Genomic DNA, 25,764 nt, shown 5'->3' with positions numbered 1-25,764 from the left:
TGTTAATTAACAGTCGCAGTGTTTAACATAGTGTAACTTACAGAACTCTGCTAATATTAACAGACTGTTTTGGCAACATGGTTGCATTTCGATAAGTCTTTTAAGCAAGCCGAAATAATTATTCTGTTAGACATTTACATTCGATTGCTTTCGTAACTTTATTTGTGTGACGTCACAAGTGTTAGCAATAATTAGGAAATAACATATTTTTATTATTAATATGAAGAAAAGTTGACAATTAAGTTTTATTTATTTTTTAAAACCGGTTCTTGTACCTCCTAATAGTAGTTAAATACTTTGTTGATAAATTAAACTTTTTCACGCGAAGGTTACACGAGGTTCGTTCTAGCCGCAGATAACCGGCAAATTTTAGATAACTCGGGCGCTTTGAGCCATGATTTTTACGAGAAAAGTTTTAAAATTGCTCAACTACCGCTTGAGATGCAATGCTGGAGTGCGTTTAATAAACCGACGTTGCCTACAAAGCAACATTAACAACGATGTGCCCGCCGTGGAGGTCAGTTTTAGCAATGGGTAAGGCTCTGTGCAAACCATTCGAAAATAAGTACTTAATTTCATAATAAATCCCTTCGTCAGGCGTAAAATGACCATTAGCTCGGGCAAGCTAGCGCGTTTTGCCAATGGCACTGCAGTTTGTCAAATGGGCGACACAGCGGTTATGGTCACTGCCGTAGCCAAAGCGAAGCCAACGCCTGGACAGAATTTCATGCCCCTCGTGGTCGACTATCGACTGAAAAACGCTGCCTCTGGCCGCATACCGATGAATTTTATGCGCCGCGAGTTGGGACCATCGGAGAAGGAGATTCTGTCGGCGCGTCTCATAGATCGTTCGTTGCGCCCTCTCTTTGCCAAGGATTATCGCAATGAAACGCAACTGGTGTGCAACATGCTAGCCATGGACGCGGTACACTTACCCGACGTGCTGGCTATTAATGCGGCATCCATGGCGCTCTCATTAAGCGACATACCCTGGAATGGGCCCATAGGCGCTGTGCGGTAAGGAGTTGTGGAATTACTTGATATAAAGATAATTCTAATTGAATTCGCTATGTGACCCTATCAGAGTTGGCCTCAGTGATGGCGAGGTGCTGATTAATCCGACAAGACGTGAACTACAATCTTCCCAACTGGATTTAGTGGTGTCGGCGACCAAGCAGAATCTGGTGGTCATGCTGGAGGGCAAGGGCAACGTAGTTCTGATGCAGGATCTGCTGAAAGCCATCAAGCAAGGCACGCGTGAGGCGCAGTTCATAATACATGAGATCGAACGACTCCAGAAGGCCTATGGACGACATAAACGTGAAGTTGATGAACTGCCCGAGCCACAGGCAGAGCTAGTGCAAGCTGTGAAGAGCATGTGCGAGATGCGGCTCCGAGAAATCTTCCAGGATGCGTCACATGACAAAATCTCGCGCGATACCGCCGTCAACGAGGTGCGTGCCAATGTCATTGACAAGGTGTGGTCCTCCTATCCAGACCTAGATCCCGCCGCCATCGGAGAGGAGTTTAACAAGGCGTGTCGAGAGATCTTCCGAGAATTGATCTTCGAGAGCAATCGACGATGCGATGGCCGGGACTACGACAGCCTGCGCAACATAAACTGCCAGGTGGACATGTACAAACCGTTGCATGGCTCCGCCCTATTTCAACGTGGCCAAACGCAGGTCTTCTGCACTGTCAGCCTCGACTCGCCAGAGAGTGCCATGAAGCTGGACTCGTTGGCGGCGCTGGACAGCGGCGGACTGAAGGCGAAAAACTTCATGCTCCACTACGAGTTCCCTCCATATGCCACTGGCGAGGTGGGCCGAATTGGTCCACTTGGACGCCGAGAGCTCGGTCATGGTGCTCTAGCTGAACGTTCCTTGTTGCCCACGTTGCCAAATGATTATCCGTTCACAGTTCGCCTGACGTCAGAAGTGCTGGAGTCGAATGGGTCTAGCAGCATGGCTAGCGTGTGCGGCGGCTCGCTAGCGCTAATGGATGCCGGTGTACCGATCACTGCGCCTGCTGCCGGTGTGGCCATCGGCTTGGTCACCAAGTATGAGAACAATGACACGAAGCATCTGCAGGACTATCGCATTTTGACCGACATACTGGGCATTGAAGACTACATGGGCGACATGGACATGAAAGTGGCGGGCACACGCAAAGGGTTCACTGCCATTCAAGCGGATCTGAAGATACCTGGTATACCGCTTAAGGTCGTTATGGAATCGCTGCAAAAGGCCACAGATGCCAAGTCCAAAATACTAGATATCATGGGCGAAACCATCAGGGAGCCACGGTAAGTGCACCACCATATTGATTGTCTCTTCTCTAACCTTTGGTTTCCATTTTCTGAAGTAAATACCGCAAGGATTGCTGGCCAGTCAGTGAAAATCTCGTTGTCGAGCCACATCAACGCTCCCAGCTGATTGGACCCAGCGGGCTGCACATGAAGCGCATCTACCTCGAAACGGGCACCACCCTGACACCTTCCGACGACAGCAACTTTTCTGTTTTTGCTCCGTCCCAAGCGGCGATGGATGAAGCCAAGGAGATGATCGAAGGCTACATGCACAAGGAACGCGTACCGGATTTGGAGTTCGGTGGAATTTACACTGCCAAAATCACCGAGCTGCGGGATACAGGCGTCATGGTTATATTGTATCCCGGCATGCCCCCCGCACTGCTGCACAACTCGCAGCTGGATCAGCGAAAGATTGCGCATCCGTCGGCGTTAGGTTTGGAGGTAGGCCAGGAAATACAGGTCAAGTACTTTGGCCGAGATCCCGTGTCCGGCTTTATGCGGCTCTCGCGCAAAGTGCTGCAGGGCCCCGCCGTAGGCATTGCACGCAGTCTGAACAAGGCGGCATCCGGGGAAACCAGCTCTTGAGCTTGCACGAAGTTGGCACTGCTGCTTCTCGTAGTGTTGTACAGTTTAGAATGTTATTAATCTGTTGTTAACATGCGATTATATTTTAAGTTACAAATTTCGTGTATGTACAGTAAACAAATCAACTTAAATACAAGCTATCTGTAGTTGTTCCTTAGCATACATTTGAATGTATAGTTTAAGAAATTTGGTACGTTGTAAGGGGATGATTGCATCCGCAGGAACTTAAGATTAAACAATTTCAAAATTTGCATTGGCATTTGGAACTCATGTATAACTAATACGCCAAAGATATTTTAATTTAAATAAATCTTTTGGCTAGGCCGTGAAAGAACTTGGATTACAAAAAAAATTCCTAAGGATCCATTATTTTATTCATCTTTTCCTAGTTTTGTTCATATTAAAACAAATAAACTGTTTGAAAAATAAGTATAAATCGGCCTCTGAGTACAGAGTAAATGAACTCTAATCTTAAAATTATTGCAAAATAATTTCAATTAACTTAAAAACTTATTCGTAACTTGGTTAGAATAAATTGATATTTTGTCACAGTATCACACAGCTAAGATACGATACTGTACAAACAGCATCTAGATGATAACTCGATAATAGGAATCGGAAATGCTGTACAAGGCCACAATTGGTGTCTTGGCATCATTCAAATGGTCCACGATCTCCTCATATATTTCCGATATATAACGTTTGTATTTCGGAAATCTGGAAATAAAAATATGCTGATTAATACTGCCGAATCATAGTCATCATAGTAATCATCAGATGATATCTCACCTTTCGATCACAAAAGTCATTTCGGGTTCAGTCTCTTTTTTGCGCAGCACTCGGGGATTGATGGCACCGACTATGGCATTTACCACTGCTGGTGGAAGCTCCACCACCAGCACCTCAAAAGATTCCTTTTTGATGAACTGCGACAGCGTTGAGCTCATTTGCTGCGCCACCTGATTTTCCAAACGCCTTCGATAGTTGGCCGTGGGCTTGTCGTGGGTGAGGAATGTTACCTGCACAGACGGCAGTTGGCTGTAGCTGTTTTTGATACTCACATTGGACGCTGACAAGCTGACGCCACTCTCACCACGTCCGCTGCCGCCGCCACTGCTGCTCATGCTGGACAGCTGACTGGTATAGTCTGGACCACCGCCAACCGTCCCGCCATTGATGGCCTCGCTGCGCTGCATTTTCTGTATGAACTCGACCAGCTCCGCACGAGTCAGATGGCGCTCCTGGAAGCGATCACGCTCAAAGGAACGCACACGCAATGCCCCGTTCTCTGCGACCAAAATGACATGCAGCGCACCCAGACGTGACAAGTCCTGCGCCTCATCACCGCCACTACCGACGGTCTCCACGATGCCGCAACGTATGCCCACGGACCAGAGTAGACGCATAATGTAGGTGACATCCTTGAGCGGGGGCCGTGTGCCACACACGCAAATACCAATATCGATGGCACGACAGTCTTTGGCATACTCCTTACCCACGGCAGCAACTAGTTTATCCAGAGACAAGGTGAGTCCCGCGCCGCTGAGCATGCCACGCGTCGGCAGCGCAGCATTGAAGCTCTGCGCCTGTTTTTGAAAGTCATGCAGCATGGCATCATAGCGCTGGCCCATGGCCAGCACAGAGGGCTGTCCGGAACGATTTGGTTTGAGGTCAGCGGTCATTTGCCAGACAATGCCACCGGTACTGGCACTATCAAAGTTAATAGGCAGCCCAGCCCAAATGTTTATCGGACACTGTGGATAAGCAATGATAATCGTAAAAATTCACACTCACGCCAGGTCAAGGAAATACTCACCGTCACGCCGAGACTGTAAGCTAGTCCAATTACGGTTTCCAGTTCGCGTAAAGCGCCACGTGCCAAGGAAGCAGCTTCACCCTTGCCGCGCATCAGTGATTTCAAGGCAGATTCATCCACGCTGCTCCTGGAGCCGGTGAGCAGAAAGTTTGCTAGCATCATGTCCATCAGTGTCTGTGCCGAAGTACGTGACTTTTCCATGATCGCCGTGATGCTTGAATGAAACTGAAAGCGTGAAATACGCCCCTCAATGAAGTCCAGCAGTCCTTCGAAGAGTGCGCTGTACTGCGACTTGGGCACATTGCAAAATATTAGAATAGAGCGCAGCAAGTTCGTATGATTCATTCGTATGGCGATGTTTCGCTCGCGCAGTCGGGGCAGCTCGTTGATTATTTCGAATGCCAGTGAGAGCAGCTCCGCATCCACCAGCTGGCTACTTGTGCTAGGGGTTATGATATCGAAGCAGCATTCGTAATTCTGTTTCGGATGAAAATTGAAGACGCGCTCCTCCCGATAAACTCGGTCCACGCAGTAGCGACGTATGAGATTCACCCCATTCATGGTCACGTGCCGCGCGAATTGGGTACGCAAATCGGTGGGCAATAGCACCACCGAACCAGAGTGGGTCATGAGATGAACTGCGTTGCTATTGGCACTGGAGTGGCTGTTGCGCGAAGATAACGGTGACAGTAATGGCGAGTCTACCTCAATGGCGCCGTGTTTGCGGAACACATTGACTACCTTAGCCTTGACAAATTCGATGAGCGGATTGAGCGAAACTATGTCATCAATAACGATGGCCGAGTTCCATGATTTCATAGCACGGCTACTGCTTAGATGGTAGGTGTGCTCCAGTACTGCGTCGCTTTCCTGTTGCAGACAGCGCGCGACAAGATTCTTGTAGGCTTTGCTCTGTGGATTGGCCAAGGCATGCCGCAGCATCTCCTGCAACTCATTAGCCTCTAGCTCAGCAGGAGGCATCAGGTCCGAGACAAGCAGCTCCTCGGCTGTTGGTCGTTGAGCAGGATCGTGGTTTAGCAACCAGCGCAACATCTGATAATAGAAATTATATAATTTTTCCATAAGATTTACGTCTATATCTCACCTTGACCGTCTTCTCGTATTTCGCATCCTGCAACATGCTCTTCGGTATTACTATGGACGGACTTCTTAAAGCCATTATTGTCTGTGCGCGTTCCATGCTTGTGTCAAAGGGCGGCTGGCACATTTCGAACAGTATAATGCCTAGCGTGTACATGTCTACCTTTTGATTGTACACGGACTTGGAGGCATTGCCCGTCAGCTCTGGTGCCACATAAAGCGTAGTGCCTACTTTACCCGTGCCGGTGCCTTCCTCAGTCGAGGTAACATGCTGAACGGTTGAATGCGACGGATACTCGGCTAAAAACAGCGTATCATCATTCATACTGATATATAGTTAAACGTGCTCACATACCATGCGCCTGTAGCGCTAGAAAGCTCGTGGTAGCCAGACCAAAGTCGCCGATTTTGATTTGATCATGCGAGTCTAAGAATATGTTGACCGGCTTCAGGTCCCGATGTATAATGCCTTGTTGATGTATGTGCGACAGGCCCTCGGCAATCTCTCGAAACAAGCGCCACAGCCGATCTGTATTCTCATAGAGATTATCGTCGATGGCAGTGCTAAAAAAAGGATTCGTTTCAATACAGGTTTTCGAAGGAATGTATTCTTTTAGCTAACCGTAGGGTGCATTTCTCACAGAACTCCATTTGAATATACATTACTTGCATCTGTGGGCGCGGCGAATTGCCGGGATTGTGCTGCAGTGCATCATCTTTCTCGGTATCTTCACTCTCATCGTCGTTGTCGTAAACGGCTACTTTGCCATTTGAATCAACAAACTCAATGCCATCCGAGTCGGAGTCATCCATATTGGCTCTGCCATAAAATATCAAATATATTGTAAATAATTCAATGTGCTTCAGGACCAACTATTTACATGTAACCATTCCACATGCTCGACGAGCTCTCTGTCTCTTCCTCTTCCACGGTCATCCCAAGCTGCGGTGATTTTGCAGGCTTTGTGCTTAGCTCCTGACTCTGCGACCAATCGCCACCCAGCATTTTGTCCAATTCAGCAGCATCTGCATCGCTCACACTTTCAATCCAGCTGTTGAAATATCGCACCACATTCTCATGATTTAGGCGCGATAGTAGCTCCACCTCGCGAGTCATCTTCTTGTACAGCTGGCGACTGCGAGCGGGCAGCGGTATACGTTTTATGGCATACTCCCGATTGTCCAGTATATTGCGAACCTTTAGCACATCCCCAAAGGCGCCTTTGCCCAAATACATGAGCACCTCGAACTCGGTGCGCAGTCGAGACTGGCTCAGCGCTAAGGTGGGTATTTGAAAGGGCACCACACCACGTTGCACGGCCACAGCTTGTTCGGATCTGGGCAACAGAGAGGTACGATTCTGCGTGTGCTGCAGCGTCAGGTGTTGCTGTGCGTTATCCACGTAGGTACGTAGAAAAGGATGCTCCAGTAGCTCAGAGGCAGACAAGGTACGATCCGAATTGCACCTAGAATAGTTTGAAATGTTACTAAAAATATCTACTTGGTCGTTTACTTGAGCTTAACTTACTTATCGACGAAATCACGCATCTCACAGCTATGGGTGGGCATCAGTGCCTCAACGAGTGCACCTAATGCTGGCAAATCGCCACGATTGCTGCCTTGGTCGATGCCTCCAATCAGCTCCAGCAAGTTGGGAACCAACGAAAAGTCAGTGCAACGTATGTTTCCAGCATTGTCCATGAATACTGTGCTGTCAAGCAAATGGCTGTGGGAGACACCCTTGTTGTGCAGGAATACCAGGGCTTCCAATACTCCACGTGCCACCATGCGTGCACCATCCATGCACCAGCCCAGCGTAGAGGATATGCTATAAACACTTGTGCCAAGCAGAAAGTCCTGCACCAGATAGACCAGTAAGCCCTCCTTACGTTTGATGCAGAGCACACATTCGTATTGAATGAGATTCTTGTGTTGCAACTGTGCCAGAGCTGCCACCTGTTTCTCTATGGAGGATATAAGTTCATCCACTCGATGATTACCCAAGCACTTGGACTCGGAGCTCCAGTGGCATTTCCCATTAGCACTGCATGGCTGCTCTATCTGTGAATACTTGATGTTCCACTCGGTAAGGTACAGCAGCTGGCCAGAATGCACATCAACGCCGGTGTAGGCAATACAACCACGCTGCGAATGACCTAAAAGTGCGAAAGGGTCATCTTCATGTCCAGTTGATAGTAGTGGTAATACTTACCCAAGCAGCAGGCACGTTGAATTTGTCGGCCCACCTTGTAAAAGGAGAGCATTTCTGTATTTCGATGGTCCAGGCACTTGTTGGGATATGTATAGCCGCGATAGTAGGGCGAGGAGTTTTCAGAGCTTTCCGAAGAGCTGGGATGACGATTGTTGGACTCGCTCATACTGCGTCTTGGTTCGCCGCGTCGCTTGGCCTCCGTTTTAAATATTTCTTTACGACGCTCCACCTCATCCATAAGAGTTTGCCGCTCTATGGTTTCCTTTTGCCTTTGCAAGTCCTTTTCCTCCTGCTCACGCTTTTGCTTGGCCTGCAGCATTTCGTCATAGAATGAGCCCTTCGGTGGTTTGTTGTGCTGCAGCAGAAAATCTCGAACCGTCTGCGCCAGCTCGTAAATCATGACCTCGCCCAGCAGCTCCTGTGATTGCGCCTGCAGCTGGGCGAGCAGTGCCTCCAATAGCTGATCCGATATGCCTTTGGACTCCTCCAGCACTATTTTGGGCGCACTACCAGCAATATATATCAGATTAGTAAATTAAAATTAACCGGGTGATAAAACTCAACTTACACCTTTGGATATTTGGATGGACATGTCACGTGGAGCTTGGTGCAGACATAGGCCTGTGGAAGGCCATTAGAAGAGTCTCGCAATGGAGTTAGGAGTATGCGTATGTCCGTTGGCTTCCACTGCGACGCATTGCTCTGAGGCCTTAAGTCTTCCACATCGCCGCCGAATATGGACTGGAAATGGCCGGCGATTATTTCATCATATTACAATAGGGTTTGTATAAATGAAACTTACTTTTATAACCTCCAATTCCTGTGTTTGTCGTTCGCGAAATGATTCCTTCGCTGCCATTTAACTGTAAACTTGTTCATCAAATCTCAATAAAAAAAAGTTCAGGCCTTTGCGGTTGCAGTGTGAATAAAAAAATACTGGAGTCTCCCCGTCGGTGTAGGTGTATTTACATGTGCATGTGTGCGTCTGTTTTTTGTTATGAATGTTGCAGCCGGTGTATTTTTTCTGCGATAGCAGCTGTTTCATTGTTGGCCAGCTTCTGCATCGCTTCTAAGCTTGCCTTTACATCCAAAGTGTGCCAAGTTAATGCTGATTGTTGGTAAAGGTGGTTTAATTGCGTAAAAATGGCAACTTGTTGCTCTTTTCATTAAAAGTTTTCACTCGCGTCTTGTGTGTGCGTAGTTAACCAGCTGTATAACACTTAACATTACTTGTTTGCCACATAACATAGACTTTCCAGCAACATCGATACTTGGTGCATAACATTTTTGAGTATTTAAAAAAATTAAAATACGGTCACTCTGGTATCTTGACAGTGTAACGGTGTTTTGTCTGCGACAATTTATATTTTCGCAATTTTTTTTATTTTGTTATTTTTATTGTGTCTTTAGTGAATTTATTTATGTGAAAATGGTACAAACACGAGTTATAGTGTACCTCAATCAAACACCAAATGAAAAACAATCAAATGGTGCGGAGAAAAAAGAATTCTTCCAATATGGCGGCGAAGTAAGCGTGTTGAATGATAAAACTTTGCGACTCTTGTGCAGTCAAGATTCGGGCAAACCTCAAGTGTTTGTGGCACAGAAACTGCACTTTGATGCGCTCTCTTCTCAAAAAAATGATGAACACAGAGAGCGTGAGATAAGCACACTACTTCACACCCTATTCATGGATCGTAAAGATTGCCTACTTATGCATTTAGCTGCTGAGCGTGGCTATCATCTGATGTTTCTCGTCGACGCGCTCATCATTCAAGTCAATGTGAAGCTTCAACAGGAAGCCTTGCAGCTAGAAAGTTGCTCTATTCGCTACAAGCAGCTAGTTGAAGGAGCCAGTCCCAATGGCCTGGACACACAATGCAATTTCTGTGACATCAAACATTTGATGGGTTGGCTGCTAAATGAGTATCGCATGCGCACTGCCGTCGCCATGGGCCATGAGGCACTGGAAGTCCAATATGTGGTTGCCAGTAAGCGGCACGGAACTCGCTTTAAAGTCAACTTCCACGTTCTGCTCGTAGCCATAGAAGAGATGTGCATTGGAACTCTGTGCGGTCTGCGCTGCTATTTAAGCCATGACCCTCTCACGGCCGCCCTTTCAGTCACAGAGTTGACAACGTACATACGTCAGGCGACTGAGGAGAACAGCAATAAGCCTTTGTATATGCTCTTGTTGTGCCATGTGCTGGTCACTGGCTCTCAGGTGAATTGCAAAAATGTGCAGCTGCTTGGCTTAGCGCACCTAGCCTATAGAAAACAAGACTCTACTCAGGACCGCATAGAAGCTGTGAGTAAATCGAATGTATTGCCAATCATAATCAGCACTAAATGCTCTCCCATTCCCCATTACCAGCTCAACATTACTCCGGCAGCTAATTCGCCCAAAAACGATGCTATGATATTAATAAAAGAGTTGAAGGTTTGCCACCAGGAAATTAACGATCGTTTCCAATCACTCCATGATCAATTGCTAACGTATATACAGCAGGAACAGCAACTAAGCCATACTCAATGCAAGATGTTAAAAGACCGCAACGATTTGTACGCTACCTTGTGTGCATCCGAGACGAAACTTAGTCACTTGAGGAACCTAGTAGGGAACGTTGCTCGCAACTAATATGTTTCCTATGCCAATTATGTATACGCTTATAGGCAACCTATATTATAAAATTATAAAACACTGAGATACAAATTGCATTGAAAACGCTTCTTTAATAATTTCTTTCAAACTTCCATGTGAACTTAGTTGTAGTTCTCCAAATCAAAAGCAGTTTTCACATCAATTTACGAACATTAATCAAAATTTTCTCCGTAAGCAATACATTCTCTCTAAAAAAAAAAAAAAAATAAAAAAAAAATTGTAAAAATAAGTACAGGAACGTTTCATATCGAAATGGGTGACAAGGTCCATCGCGTTATCGTGTCTCTGACAGACACAATGCACAAGCTATCTAGCAGCAACAAGAATACGCCGATCGATAGCGATGTCAAGCTGATGGACAAGACCACATTGCTGCTGCGCTCGCGGAACGGTACGGAAACGGGCAAGTCGGCACGCTACTATCATCAGCTTCAGTTCGACGCTGTGGGCTATGAGGACGAGCGGCATATGCGGAGTGAACTGAGCGATCTGCTGGAGCAGATGATTCGGCAGCAGCGTCCCGGCTGTTTGCTAAGGCTGACTCCTCGTCGCTCGCACAACGTTAAGCTGCTGACGCATCTGCTGGTCTCCGACTTGGACAAGATACTGGCCAAGCTGCCTTACCAGCTGCTTAGCATCAATGTGGAATATTATGATGTACGCAAATTCGATATGGTCAACATGCTTTTAAGCTCTCATCGAGGCAGGGCACAGACCAGCAAACGAACGATGCAGACGACGCGTGAGATGTTCCAATGGCTGCATAACGAATATGCTGTGCTGCGTGCGCGCGGCACTGGCGACGATCACATCAATGTGGAGTTTCTTCTCGCCGATGGCGTCAATAAGTCACACCAGCTATTCCTGTCGATCTATCATATCTTTGACTGCACCGATCGCACGGACATACACGACTTTTTCAAGGCACTCTCGGAAGGCAGGCGCAGTAAGAGCACGCTGCTTACCGATTGCATCAAGGAGTCGTTCGATCCGAAGCGACCCACGCGCACCCTAATTACGTGCGAGATGCCATTGGACAAGGAGTCCACATGCGAGATACACAAGTTCCTAAACCTGGCGAACTTGGTCTACTCGAGCATTGGTGCCAGCCACGAGAACAGCGATACGCCCAAGGTCATCGATTCAAAGATAATAACCAAGGTGAGCAGCACCAGCAGCAGCAGTCTTTCAATGGAATCGTGCAGGCAACCCTCTGGCTTGATCAACATACCCTTCCGTGCGCGTCCGTTGAACCTCTCCCATGAGGACTATAGCAAATTGGCCTTTTGGTACCATCGAATCGACTCGAAGTTTTTGGAGGTGAAGCTCTGCATGGAGCGCCATTACAATGTGCAGTATCGCCAGAAGTTTTTGAAAATGTGTAAACAGCTAAACTCCTACCGGATCCTCAATGACAAGAGCGGCGGCGATGCCCACGGTGTGCTGATGAAGAACAGCAGCAGGGATCTGGCGGCGGCTGCCAACTATGCAGAGGCACTCAAACAATTTCGGCAGCTCGAACGAGAGGTGAAAAGATGCCAGTTCTCGCCCACCTTGACAACATACATGAGTACCAAGAACTACGAGCTTCTCAATGCTGAGGAGGCGTTACAGCAACAGGAGATAACAAATTTAAGAGAGCACAGAAGTCGAATATAGATTGATCAGAGTTCTGGGCCTTTCTTCCTTTTTGTAGATCACTGTTATCTGTTCACTGCCCAGGCAGATATATTCGCAATAATGGACTACTCAAACAGCAATCAGTCAAAAGTGTCGCAAACCTAACCTAACTACACCAAATTTGTAAAACTTTGGCAATAGATTGTTCCATTCGTCACTTCCTTTAGAACTTGAAGTAAAATATATAAATATGGTTTTGTTATTGATAAAAGACACAAGAGAATAGTTTGATTTCAACGGGTATACGTATAATATATAATATACATAAAATACAATTTATATATAATTCATATATGTATATACACATTTATATAAATTGAAATATTATTGTCAACAATATGTTCCATAATCGTAGTTTTAGTTGAGCAGCGACTGCAGCTGCGGCTTCCGGCTAACACAAACAGTTGGTTAAATGTGCCAAATACAATGTGTAACAGTTACATAATTCGATATTAAATACACACACATATATATATTAATACCTGTATATATATATATATATGCTTATATATGGGCTATACTCCGCTATTATTTCATTTAATGCTAAAAACATTGAAAGCAACATTCAAACAATTATTACATGCAGAATAGATTTCAATTAACAATTCAATTAAATATTTCTTTAAATATGTATGGTTTCTCGTGTCTTGGCAATGTTTTGAACAATTTGTTAGTTTAGGATATGTGCGACTTGCAATGCAACTCTACTGTAGTTGGGGTCAAAGGTCACTGGGTTTCATCTGGGTTTCGATAGATTTTTATTTTGTAACTAACATACATATAGTTGGCAGTCGGCAGACCGAATAGAAACACAGTGAACTTAAAGAATACTTAAACTTAAACTTAATATGCGAAAAATGTTTCTGAGTATGTCAAACTATGTCGAACTAATTTCTAAACTATTTTAATCAACATTCCTAAAAGCGCTGCCGAAATACAATCACAAATTAAATGCGAGTTAAACATTATTGATGCTTAATGAATGAATTGAATTATAGACTCTTATTAATATATATGTATTATGCTTTTCGTATTTAATAGATCTTCGTATGCCTGAAAACCAACTGAGAATATATATTTGTACTTCGAGCTACATAAAGCTTTGGACAATTTGAAATTTAGAGTTTCCCTTGTATTTTCCATTTGTTTCTCTTCATTTTTACAGTATTCTCCAAGTGGAGCCAAAGCTTTGTGTTTGCTGAAATCTGTGTATGCTGAAACAATGAAACGCGCTGCATGGGGCTTAGGTGTGTAAGCTTAAAACATATATAAAAATATATCTATTCGTAGTTATGTTGCTGGAGCTGGTCACGCTTTCAGGTTGAGAATTGTGTATCGAAGCGCACCGAGCCTTGGAATCTGGTTTACTTTTACTCGTTATTGCCTGGCTGCACAGAAGCTATATTATTATTATTATTATTATATATTTGTTTTTGATTTTTTTCAATTTCCATTTTTTTTTATACTTTTTTCATTATATATTAAATGCTATCATTTGCTGTTGGCTAACGTGATGTCTCCTCCATCTGCTTAGAATAATTTCAGCGTAGTCTCTGGCAATAATGGCCCCACCATCCACCCACCATCATTGCAACCATCCATCCACTCGCTAATCTCTACACCTGAGCTGGTTTCGTCTGCTTGCCGAGTACCATGAGCAGCTTTTGCAGGAAGTGTGTGAGGCTTACTGTAAATTAAAAGAACGTGGCTTGCATTAGTTGAGCACTTGAGAGCCACTAAGTTCTACTTGAGTGCGCTACAGTGAACAACCAAGTGGTTATCCACACACGTTTAAGAGTGCTAAGGAAACATGGAAGCGGGCCCAAGGCCCGATTGTTAGTAATTAGTGTGATAAATGCAGGCAGGCAGGATGAGTATTGGTTAGTTGTTATCGTTGAAAAACAAACTTAGGAAAACTAGGATAAGGAGCAAACTTAAAAACCTTTGACGCCGCTTTGGGACGCACAACCATCATCAGTTTTTGCAGTACTTGTGTGATTCCGCCTAGAAGAATTGCAAGGTACGGGAGGAGCACAGCGTAAATCATATATGAAACAGAATTGCAAAATAGTTTCGTTTTATAGGTGAGCTCACGAGGAGGATAAGAAGCTGATCCATGTATAGACAGGTGTGCCACAGGCTGACCCACTTCTCAACTTACCCATCGATTTCTGGAACCATATTGGCTTACTCTTCCAGGCAATGAAGACCAAGTAGACGGGTATGCTCGACAGTATCATGAGTATGCCGTAGCCAGTCTCCACGGGACTGGCATACATGGGCACGACAGTGACGAAGATGGTGGCAATTAGGTATACAATGGGGAATACGAGGGGCACGCGTATGGGGCGTGGCAAGTTGGGTTGAGCCCAGCGCAGCCAGGGCAGGCAGAGAACCGCAACGCCAATGCTCAGCTGTTGGGTAAAAGCAAATTAAATGTCAGACAAATCAAATTAAATAGTCCAACGAAACTCACCCAAGTCGCGAAGCCCACGTAGTTGATGAGCGCAAAGATGTCGGAAACCGTAAGATATAGCATGGACAGCAGAGCCATGGCCAGCACAGCGGGCGTGGGCGTGAAGCGTTGAATTTGAATCATGGTTAAAATCTCCGGCATCTGCCCCTCATTTGCACCCGCGTAGAACAGGCGCGAGGAGGTGAGCAAAATGCCGTTGACGGCACCGAATGTGGACAATGCCACAAAAACTGGAAAGGAATTTAAAGAAAATATTTAACATACGCTGACTAAATGGCATTCTTTGGCTAAACAACACTCACCTGGTATGGTCCAGGCCAGCATGCCAAATGCGCGCTCCGCATAGGTGACAGCCACCGCAGAGGACCCGAGGACCTCTTCCGGCGACAAGATGGTGTAGAAGGACACATTGGCCATGACGTAGACGACGGTGACAAGCGTGCAGCTGATGGCAATGGCGCGTGGTAGATTCTTGACGGGATCCTTCAGTTCCTCAATGATGAAGTTCAAGTAATTCCTGTCAGCGAGCAAGCAAGCGCAAATCCAATTAGAGCAACCAGAACAAACCAAGCGACAGACAGAGCACAGAGCAAAGCCGCTTAACGCTTACCAGCCATTGTAGGCGAACAGGCCCGAGTAGAAGGACAGCGCCAGGGATGTGACTCGCGTATCGCTATTATCGAAATTGAAGTACTTCACATTGCCCATGTAGAGCTGGTACATGCCAGTCGCAATGATGATAAACAAGGCCAGCAGCTGCAAATGCCAATGTCCTGGCTCTGTAGTAAGCTCCAACATAAAGTTGCAAATCTCATTTAACTTACTTTTGCATATGTGAAAATATCCTGCACAGCGGTGGCCCATTTAACGTCCCAGCAATTGATTAATGTTAGCACCACTGTACAAATGAAATGAAAATAATAATGAAAACAAAGCTGCCAGAGACTGGAAGAAGGCATTTGGGCTGCCCAAGCTATGCGGATGATGTAATAAACCTAGGATTTGCACAATGTAAAAGGCATTGACTTGATTTCTTCTTTTCTGCTATAGCTGGAGCGCGTAAGATTCCGCATTATTAAATCAATATTAAATAGGCATTAAAACAGACACACAGTGACTAGTTAGTCAGTCGCCGATTGACAGCGAGCTGAGGCTGCCTGAGTTATGGCCTGACATTTGGGGTAACTAACTGTGAGATGCCAGGGACTGACTAACATAAATTATCAAAGCATTCCAATTATAAATCACATAAATCAGAATCGATATAAAACATATAAAAGATGTTTGATATATAACATTTCCTGCAAGATATTTATCTTGGCGATTTCAGTTTGAGGATCGAAAGTTTAACAAATCTGATATGAAATATAATTTGTAATAAAAATCTGTACACAAATAATAATAATAATAAGTTTACTTCAGTTCGGCTCATTTTAATAAATTGTAAAATGAGTTTAGTAATAACTAATATATATATGTATAAACAATAGTTTTCTAATTATCATCGAAAATTTTCCTAGATTTTTCCAATCGAACTCTGTCAGCCTTCACCATACAGGAAAAAATATAGAGATTCATTTGCGTGATGTTTATTTAGCCTATTTACCCCCAACAACAATGGCAACAAGATGACAATAAAACAAAAACAATAACAATAAAACGGAAATCAAAGTGCCTCCCGCCTTGGTTACAGCTGCTGATAAGCCGATGGCAAACACTTTTCGCATACATGCGCGCATATTTACTCTGCTCTCGGGGGATCTGATCGAATTGGGTCTAATCTATAGGTCAAGTACGAAGCGCAAGCGAATGCGTTGATGCTATACGCCTCTAATATAGTACTTCATATACTCACATATGCAGCAAACGGCGAGCAGCCGGGCCGCATCCTCGGGTGGAGCGCATTCCGGAAAGAACGGCTTCAGTACGTAAGTGCTGAATGTTAGGGCCACGATGGCCTGCGAGCAGGGTCGCACAATCATGCACTCGATCCACAGCCGAATGAATGCCATGAAGGGTCCGAATGTCTCCATGATGTACGCATAGTCGGCTCCAGATTTGGTTATCATGGTGCCCAGCTCGGCGTAGCAATAGGCGCCCACCTAAAGGCGATATTGCAGAGAGATAGATGGGTGAGTGCTGTGCGGAGAATAGTTTAAAGTATTCTTAAAGTAATTGGGTTCTTTCAACCCCAAAGTGGCTGTCATTTCTTCAACTCAACTGTCAGCGAGCACGCAGCGTATACTTAATTTCTATTGAATAGCAGGAGCAGCAGCAGCAGCAGCAGCAATGCGTGCTCTTGACATGGGCGTGTCAGTTCTGCGTGCTTGGCTGTGTGTGTGTGCGGGTGTGTGCGTGTGCGTGTGCTTGGGGTATGCGAGAATTTCAATAATTTCATTAAGAGACTGAACGCGGCCCGCATTCATAATTGAGCATTGGTCCTGCTGACAGTTGTACGTTGGCATGCGCATTTCCATTTGTGATTACTTGACTTTGCCTGCCTGCCCAACTGTTTACAAACAGCCAACAGGTGTTACCGGTTCTTGCATTTGCATATTGGTTAATCAATATTTATACGACACACGCGCCCTCTCATATTTTCCAAGTACTCACCATCGAGAAGAGTCCGGAAATGACCCACACAATCAATGCCAAATTAACGCTGCCCGTGTACATCAAGACGCCGGTGGGCGAGACAAAGATGCCGGAGCCAATGATCGAGCCCACAATGACGGTGCAGCCATTCAATAAACTCATTTTGGCTTTTAGTGTCACCTCCCCGCCGCCGCCGCCACCGGCACCGCCCTCGCCAGCTGCAGTCTCATCGCCGTTGGTCAGCTTCGTGGTGGCATCTCCATTGCCATTCACAATGGAGCTCTTGCGCGAGGAGCTCTTGCGGTTCAGCGACTCCGTTTCCATATTGCAGCTGAGATACTTGAAGAAGCTGCCTGAAAAATTAAATTAATTAAATTTGTAAAATTAATTTAATGAACAAAAACTAAACCTAATATTAAAACAGAAATTAAATGTATTTATATATTTTTAGCATTTGCATAATGATTAGCTAAATTGATAAAATCACATTAATTATTAAAAACAGTGTATAATAAAATTATATTTGATTAAACAAACAGTTTGCTGAGCCTCAGTCAGGTTGTTTTCTAATCAGATCAGAATAAATATGTGCATTTATGTTAATTTAATATATATTATAGTAGATGTATATATTATATGTTTATTTATAAGAGCATTCTATACCGTAATGTTCTTAATATAGAAAGTATATGTTAGATTTTTAATGATTTTTGACTAATCCAGATATACATATATAAATTAATGGTGTTCTAGCTGCAAACTTTTTGCTGTCAATAAAGAAAAGTTTATGATTTTCCTTTAATTTGGTTTAATATAATTTAATTTAATGAGATTCTACTCAAAGTAGACTTCGAATTCGAGTTTCTGATTGAAATCAATACGCTGCAATGAAGTTTGTTAGCCCTCTATTAGGTTTTGTTGAAAATTTTGTATTTTTCTGAACTTATCTTTAAAATGAACGAATATTTATCGAAAATGCGATTTTTATCACTTTCTATAGCATATGAAATGACTTGAAACTATTTATAGCTTTAATGTAATTAGCTATCATTATTTACATTTGGTTGCTTGGAATACTGTTCATATGGTTAATTAAAATACGATTGTTTTGATTCGACGATATTTTTAGCAGCTGTTTAGATAGTTCCTCACGTTGATCACAACTGGGCGGCAGAGTTCATCTAACTATTCATATTCAGTTCTTTATGATTTTTACTATTCTGCTAATTGCTAATTGCACAATAAGAGATGAGATTTGTTTATTCTCTAATTGAGTAATATTTGCATTTGTGTGTCTTGTGGAAGTCAATTACATTTTTTATTTTTATTTCTCATGTACCTAGCTTGGCCACAGCGTTTTTATTTCGACATAATCGTTTGCTAGAAATCTGAGTTCTAATGGCACGACTTTGCGCTCGTTATTAGATTCTATTCCCTCTCTTTTATGTTACGTTTTTCGCTCTTGCTCGGAGTGAAAGGCAATCAAAGTTCATTGTCCAGTAAGAGGCGGATTATTTGATTTGTATCACTACACTTTACATATAGCGCATGGGATTTCAGTTCTCAAATCTTAGAGTTGACAGCCGACGTTTGTTAGCACAGCGCCCATTGTAACTTTTGATTGTGGTTGACCTCTTTATCAGTTGATTGGTCCAGACACATGATGAGGAAAAACATGCTGTTCAGATTTCACCGGGTTCGTTAAACCAACGAAAATTTTCAGTAAATATAATGCTATATACCGCAGATTGATTGCTGACAGTCGCTGCGCGTGTTGGCCCATAAAATATGCTTAGCAAACACATTTTCCTTGTGAATCAGTTTAAGGCTGTTGAAAGCAAACAAAAAACTATCAGGCACCGCCCACCTAATACTCTCTCTCTCTCTCTCTCTCTCTCTCTCGCTATCTCTCTCTGACACTCGCTCATTTCAGTTTTGATTAGGTCACAATGTTTGTATTATACGTGTTTGGTATACATATATAGTATATATGCGGTACTTCCTTCAAAGAACCTGCAGTGGGCGCATGCTTTGCATGAATTAGCATAGCATTAGCGCGAGAATAACAACAGATGTGAATCAACTTTGGGGCGACAGTTAATACAAACAGGTGAATAAACTAATGAGCTGCTAGTACAAAGCATTCAGATTTGCTCTTTTTTTTTATAACTATATCAGAGGTTATTGTGATAAAAACTGCTTTGTGTGTATATATAGAGGGCTTTACAGGGTATATTAAGGTATATTGCTAATTAGCCACCTGGAGTTTCTTTTTCGGCTTCACAGTTGGGCAACCAAGCCGAACGAATCATTATAGACCATCAAAAACAGAGTCGAAAATCTGCCTCCATTTGTGTGGAAATCAGTTTTGAGCAATTCGTGCAAATTGTCGATTGGAATTTGAGTTTTTAATTTGGGGTTTTCTCGATACCGGATAAACCGAAACCAGCAAAGACTGTAATAACAGGGAATTCCTCTGAAACTCACAACATTTCTTAGTCATAGCTCTGTGTAATGTGAGCGTGTGAAAGGCAAGCATAATTGTTGGTATTTAACAAGCCATTAGACCCAACAATTCTCTATTATACTTGCATGTGCTGCCGGCCTTTCACTCTTCTATTCACAGTCATTAGCCCCATTTTTTTTTTGCTTTGGCCAAACTGACAACAATAGCGAATTGATCCATGCAGGCTATGTATAGTAGGGTAATGCCCAATTTGTATACACTAAATCCATTAATTTTGATACCGTAAACACCATACCAAAAGTAGTTTTTGCAGCTATCTATCGACTCATGTGTGTGTGTGTGTGTGTGTGTGTGTGTGGTTTATTCATGGTTGGGCTATCAATTTTTTGTTTCACACAGGTGCCATAAACATGCTGCTATTCTATATTATAGATTTCACAACATTCGACTGACTAATTAAGCTATTATAGCATTGCAAATTGTGAACTGGATCCCTTAGATCTTTCGCTTGTGCGCATCAATTTGGGCATTAGAATTGAATGATTTTGTTGTACTTCTTCTATTTTTTTGTGGTACATGTTTCAAATGAGATATTAGACTCGAAACACTTGTTGAAATTAGCTCTTTTTATGCCTTTTGCGAATTTGGTTGGCCAAATAAAAAACAAATAAACAAACATATATATTTGAATTTTTCGTTTTCTCGCTTTTGTTTTCTCCCATAAAAATGCGCTGAGAACAAATAATATCTTCTTGGATTAAGCCAGGCCAAGAATACACACAGTTGTTGTTTAATTATTCTCTTTGTGATATTTGTGTTGGCTACCTTCTCAAGAGCAAATACTACACTGTTTCGCGCCACTAAAATGCGTTTGGCGGTGGGCAAGTACGACGAGAGCTGGAACCGCACGCAATCAACGAGTAGAGCAGACTGAAAAGAGCGTTGGCTGCGACACGGCATCTTTGCGCCGCAATCTCGGCCAGAGCACGAGAGTCTCGGCCTGGCTGGCAGCGAGCATCACCTACACGGCGCTGATAAAGCTCTGCGCTCCAGCGCGCTGGGGCTGAGCTTTGGGCCGTGTCGGCAGAGCTTGACGCGACTGTTGCGCTACATCGAACTTGTCGGGGGTTGGCGGTTCGGCTGGAGGGCTCGTTCGCATCTAACCGGCATTTTTGAATTCTTAATTTTTCGAACCGAAAACAAGTTTTTGAAGCATTTCTTTGTGTATTTGGCTTTCATCAGAATTGCTGTTGTTGTTATTGCCGTAACAAAGGTTGTGTGTATGAGAGTGTTTTTTTTTTTTGTTTCTGTGTTTTACTGTATTCTCACAACGTGTTTGCCTTTAATTGCCAGCAAAGCGGAAAAAGTACGCGTCACTTTTATCTAACAGACATACATAAATATACGCAACTCTAGTTAATTAGCAGAATGCCGTACGCTTGCTCTGACGCTCTGGGCCAACACGTTTTTCATTTTGTTTGTCTTGGGGCACTCCAAAATGTAGTTAGATGGAGATGGCACACAATAGCCAGATAGTACATGTCTCATATATATGTGCTCTACTGTAGCAGCTGTCAGCAGTCAGTAATGGTGATAGATACAAAAGTATCTATAGCGAGATGAGCATACAATACACAATACACATAATGAATTGTATCTTTCGCACTTTGTCATCCGCTTAGTTATGCAAATTAGATGGCAGCATCAAAGATTCGAGATCCCACAGTTTGTCGTTTGTTTGCTACTCTATAATTGAATATATCCGCACTCGGGGCACCGTCTGTCCGATAGCTTAATGCGAATTCTCTCTCTCTCTCTCTCTCTGTCTGCCTCGATTGTCACAATGAACTCAACTAAAGACGTTTGCAATTTCGCCATCAAGCATACAAATAGCCTACGCAATTTAGCATAGATTTGATTAAAGTTGTATTCTTAGGCTGGCGCGAGCATACTTGGATATTTTTTCAGAGTCTGCAGAGCTTGAGCTCACAGTAGCTCATGCTTCCATTCTCTATTATGTTCTATTTTAAAGTGCTTTATTTAGTTGCATTGCTCAAGCTCCATTAGACACTTAAGCAAACAAGTGATGGGGCGCCAAAAACGTCATTGAGTTAAGGTACACGTACTTTAAGAGTCATTAAATGTGAATTTCATTTGAATCTCAACTTGTCGACATCTGCCTGTGTAGCTGTGATTTACAATATGGGGTTGGCTTAGCTTTGATATCGATGCTGTATGCAAATCGAATTCCATATGTCAGTTGCCAGATGCCAGATACCTCAGATGCTCTCGCGTGTGACGTGTGTGGAGCTTTGTCCAAATGGCGTGACAAATATTGGCGATATAGCTTTCGATTAATTGAATTACCATAAGGATAACTGGTTTAATGCAACCCGCACACATTTATTGATTTGTGAGCGAGCTATTGATTTAGTCGGTATTATGGAGGTAGAAAAGTGCTAATTATTAGCAATATACCTACATACATATACATATACATATATTATGTATTTGTATCAAGAGTGTATTCATTTCATGATTCATTAAATTAGTATATGCGCATTATATGGAAACAAGTATGGCAAGTAACTGTCCTAGCCGTTTGATTAACTGGCCAATTCGCTTATAAACTTGGCTTTAGCTAATTAAAAATACTTTCAGCTACATTCTGTTGTTCAGTTCATTATACAAATATTCGTAAATTAGTGAAATTTTATATATATTTCACTTTATCTTTGGGCAGCTTTATTAAATTACAATTTTGTTGTGCGCTGCGATTGGCAATAAATTAGGCGCTTAGCCTTGACTGAAGATATATTGATTTCAGTACGCATAAATACATTAGCGTTTTGTTTTGCTTTTTACTTTTATAATCTTCTTTTAGGGAGCTGCCCGAATTTGATACTCACACGCATAAATCGCTCAATGGCAACACGCCCAGCAGGACGCTGGATAGGGTATTGAGCGTATATTAATTTAGCGATTAATGAAAAGCCCAGGGCTTTCGGAACGTTTCGTGCGGTTAGTGATTCAAGCTTACTAAGGTCTCATGTTTCGCTTGAAGGCTGACCAGGTTGATTGAGCGCATTGCATCAGACTTTCAGTTAAGGCATAAACTAATAAAACCAAATTCTATTATAAAATGCAAATCTACGTGGCGCCAAAGCGTCTACCAATTACAGAACGGCGTGACGTTGAGCTGGGAATGTGCATATGTATATGGTATATGTGTGGGTGTAGGTGTTTGGTCATGGTTGTGTGGTGGGATGTATAGGTGTGTGTGCTGTGACGTCACATGCGCGTACGCTGACATTGTTGGGGGACGCCTTTTTTTTTTCGCGTCCATCTTTGCAGCCAGAAATAGCTTTGCCAACGACAGAAGGGCAAAGTTCTTGTCCAGCTCAGTAGGCTAGGCAAATGAAGGTTTTTATTTGTGGGGTTTCCTTAATGAAAACTTACGTTAATTGTTAACTCAGTCTATTGCTAATCAAAAGCGCGTTTTCCTCGTTTTATTCTCACAGCACAATGTCAAGGTCTCCCCAGCATATTTATAGCACAAACGCTTTCATCTTTCAATTTCACGTTTTATTTGCGATAGAGATAAAATATTTGTTTAAAAGTTTGTCTTCACTTTTCACACTTGACTATGTTTGTTTCAGTTTTGGTGTTATTAATATTTATTAGCAAAGTGATGGAGCTTCACAGCTTTGTTCCCGTCGTGGCCACAATTCTCAGTGTACTAAAAGTCAGCGCATGGCTACAGCATCTGAGAACCGGACCACAACGAAAAACGTGCCGAAAACAAGCTCTGATAAGAGGACGCTAAGAGCATGAAGCTTGCAGTTTGCAGACACGAAATCGAAAGAAAAAACCAAAGCACAACAACAACAACAACAGCTCAAAAAGGTCGCAGCTTGTGCTTTGGCCAGTCACGTTGTTGGTTCTCTTATTATATTAGGTTTGGCTCCGAAAATCGTTTGCGTACTTCAAATTATACGTTCGAGCATCGCCGCGACGACAACCCTTGCGCTGCTCGTTAGCTATGCGAAGGCATTCATCAAATTCTGTCCGTCCATTCCTTCAGGTCTTCCGTTGGGTTTTTTCGGCTTTGGTTTCGCGCCTTTTGTTTTGCGCACCAAGCAATGGCCCAATGTGCTTTGGGTTGCTTTTGTTCGACATTTGCGGCTCTCCTCAGCAGTTTTTGTTGTTGTGTATAAGGTCAGCGAAGGTTGCTGTGCGCATGTCCTGAATTGAGCTTTGCACTGAACTTTAAAAATGCCGAGTTCAAGAGCAAGCCGATAAGAGTCTATCGATTTATATTGGACTATTATTGTTCATTCTCCTAGCCATATATACGTTGTAGCAGTCAGCTTGTGTCTTTAAGCAACATTGAACTGCTTGTTAATGTCGCTATTGTAAACAGCTTACCAAGCAGTGCTGTATGCTGTGGTAAGCTGCATTTAAATGATGGGTACCTTAGTTAGCCAACAGATGGCGGTAATAATAGTGCGACAACATTTTTAAAGCAAGAGCATGAGATTTTAATGTAATGAACACTCTAAAGAAGACTTTATTCTAAAATATTTGTTCTCAACCATCTCTTGTACGTAACATTTAAAAATGTGTCTACTTTTCTTAGATTTTTTCATTTATTATTAATTATTTAGTTATTCTTAAAAGCGAAAGTGATGAGGCCTCAGTCAACCGAATGAATTTTGTTTGAAATATAATACAATAAGAGCTTGCATAGGCCTTCTAGTAGTTTGACTAAATTTATCGGTTAGTTTTAAATCAAGCGTTCATTGCATCGATGTACTGTAATACTTACCGTTTTGTATTTCATAGCAGTAAAAACGTGAGAACCAATGCACTCTGTGTGCAGCAGCCTGATCCTGTTTACGAACTGTTCATGTGTACAAGCAGCATTGTTGTGCGCTTAAGATCCGTGCACATGCCATGAAATACCCACATACCTGAGTGCGTATATGTGTGTGACTGTGTGTGTGTGTGTGTGTTTGGCATGTGTGTCTGCAGTTGCAAAAAACACCTACGCACTATTGCACAACAATAAAAGCGCTGTCACCTGCCCATCTGGCTGCCTCCTGACAGCCTGTGGTGCTTATTAGTTTGTTTTGCAAGGTGGGGCAAAATCAATCATCGGACACGAGCATGCGAGCCTGGACCTGGATGTCCACCTGAATTTGCGCCTGCAGAGTTTCGTTTGGTGTGTCCGCGATTCACGCCGGATGCCACGCCACCAGGATATGAACGCATTTCCAATCAACTCCTCTGGCGAGCTGGCAGGCAACACAGAACGCCTATTGTCCAGCTCTCGTCCATATTTTGTTTTTCTTTGTTAGACCGTCCATGTCACCCTGATGTTATTTGCTGCTCTTTGATCCCAACGTGACTACAGTAATTGTTGCTGCCAACTGCCCGAATTGGAGCAGCTTCTGGATCTCGTGGTGCATGTTTTATTTTAGTTTTCTTTTCCATAAGTGTTCTTCTTTTATTTCTATTTTTGGCAAAAAAAACTTTAATGCCTCCCCATGTGATTTGCATTTTTTAATGGACTGTAAATGTCAGACGTGGAAAAAGCTCACATGCATTCATATGCCACACCTACCGCCCATTGCTATTTCTATTGCTATCGCCTTGCGCACGAACGAGTTTTGAATAATTCTACATGCAGTTCGCACTTTTTTACAACATTTTTTGTTTCGGCGCTTCCCGGCCAGTGGGAGCTGACGGTAAGCCGCTTACTTGGACAGTTGGAGACGTTCGCTGGGAGGCTGCTGCACAATGCAGGCGCTTCCTGGCCGGAGGCACATGTGAGGAGGCGTCCTGCTACCATCTCCA

General features: G+C 43.4%; 5 protein-coding genes across 8 annotated transcripts; 3 read left to right on the top strand and 2 right to left on the bottom strand.

Moving 5' to 3' along the window:
* Nucleotides 1–342: 342 nt before the first annotated feature.
* Nucleotides 343–3,145, top strand: PNPase (polyribonucleotide nucleotidyltransferase 1). Its single transcript, XM_018112595.3, has 4 exons — nt 343–534; nt 598–1,017; nt 1,085–2,305; nt 2,365–3,145. The coding sequence occupies exons 1-4, from the start codon at nt 395–397 to the stop codon at nt 2,894–2,896; spliced, it is 2,313 nt and encodes a 770-aa protein (XP_017968084.1). The 5' UTR covers nt 343–394; the 3' UTR covers nt 2,897–3,145.
* Gcn2 (eukaryotic translation initiation factor 2 alpha kinase Gcn2) lies at nt 2,535–9,262 on the bottom strand. Its single transcript, XM_018112593.3, has 11 exons — nt 8,828–9,262; nt 8,594–8,766; nt 8,026–8,531; nt 7,342–7,969; nt 6,695–7,279; nt 6,436–6,633; nt 6,169–6,377; nt 5,818–6,113; nt 4,713–5,765; nt 3,686–4,650; nt 2,535–3,613 (listed from the first exon to the last, which is right to left on the bottom strand). The coding sequence occupies exons 1-11, from the start codon at nt 8,882–8,884 to the stop codon at nt 3,487–3,489; spliced, it is 4,797 nt and encodes a 1,598-aa protein (XP_017968082.1). The 5' UTR covers nt 8,885–9,262; the 3' UTR covers nt 2,535–3,486.
* A 104-nt stretch (nt 9,263–9,366) lies between these two features.
* LOC108659602 (uncharacterized) lies at nt 9,367–10,974 on the top strand. Its single transcript, XM_018112597.3, has 2 exons — nt 9,367–10,333; nt 10,400–10,974. The coding sequence occupies exons 1-2, from the start codon at nt 9,455–9,457 to the stop codon at nt 10,661–10,663; spliced, it is 1,143 nt and encodes a 380-aa protein (XP_017968086.1). The 5' UTR covers nt 9,367–9,454; the 3' UTR covers nt 10,664–10,974.
* LOC108649078 (uncharacterized) lies at nt 10,940–12,578 on the top strand. Its single transcript, XM_018098078.3, has one exon. It carries the CDS (start codon nt 10,940–10,942, stop codon nt 12,344–12,346), a length of 1,407 nt encoding a protein of 468 aa, XP_017953567.1. The 3' UTR covers nt 12,347–12,578.
* A 15-nt stretch (nt 12,579–12,593) lies between these two features.
* LOC108660318 (Y+L amino acid transporter 2) lies at nt 12,594–23,580 on the bottom strand. 4 transcript variants are annotated; one of them, XM_018113669.2, is made up of 10 exons: nt 20,731–20,862; nt 17,457–17,791; nt 16,699–16,945; nt 15,668–15,741; nt 15,454–15,599; nt 15,146–15,360; nt 14,844–15,073; nt 14,529–14,781; nt 14,310–14,371; nt 12,594–14,054 (listed from the first exon to the last, which is right to left on the bottom strand). In XM_018113669.2, the coding sequence occupies exons 2-10, from the start codon at nt 17,760–17,762 to the stop codon at nt 14,052–14,054; spliced, it is 1,536 nt and encodes a 511-aa protein (XP_017969158.1). In that variant the 5' UTR covers nt 17,763–17,791; nt 20,731–20,862; the 3' UTR covers nt 12,594–14,051. The 4 variants fall into 4 exon arrangements, with proteins under 4 accessions (XP_017969158.1, XP_017969157.1, XP_089121681.1 ...); XM_018113668.3 differs by lacking the exons at nt 14,310–14,371; nt 20,731–20,862 and adding an exon at nt 23,365–23,580; XM_089265555.1 differs by lacking the exons at nt 14,310–14,371; nt 20,731–20,862 and adding an exon at nt 23,378–23,508.
* Nucleotides 23,581–25,764: the final 2,184 nt, after the last annotated feature.

Source organism: Drosophila navojoa, chromosome 2 (genome assembly GCF_054131105.1).
Source record: "Drosophila navojoa isolate 15081-1374.11 chromosome 2, UAZ_NAV_1.0, whole genome shotgun sequence".
Lineage (NCBI taxonomy): Eukaryota > Metazoa > Arthropoda > Insecta > Diptera > Drosophilidae > Drosophila > Drosophila navojoa.
This window is presented reverse-complemented; position numbering and strand designations above follow the sequence as displayed.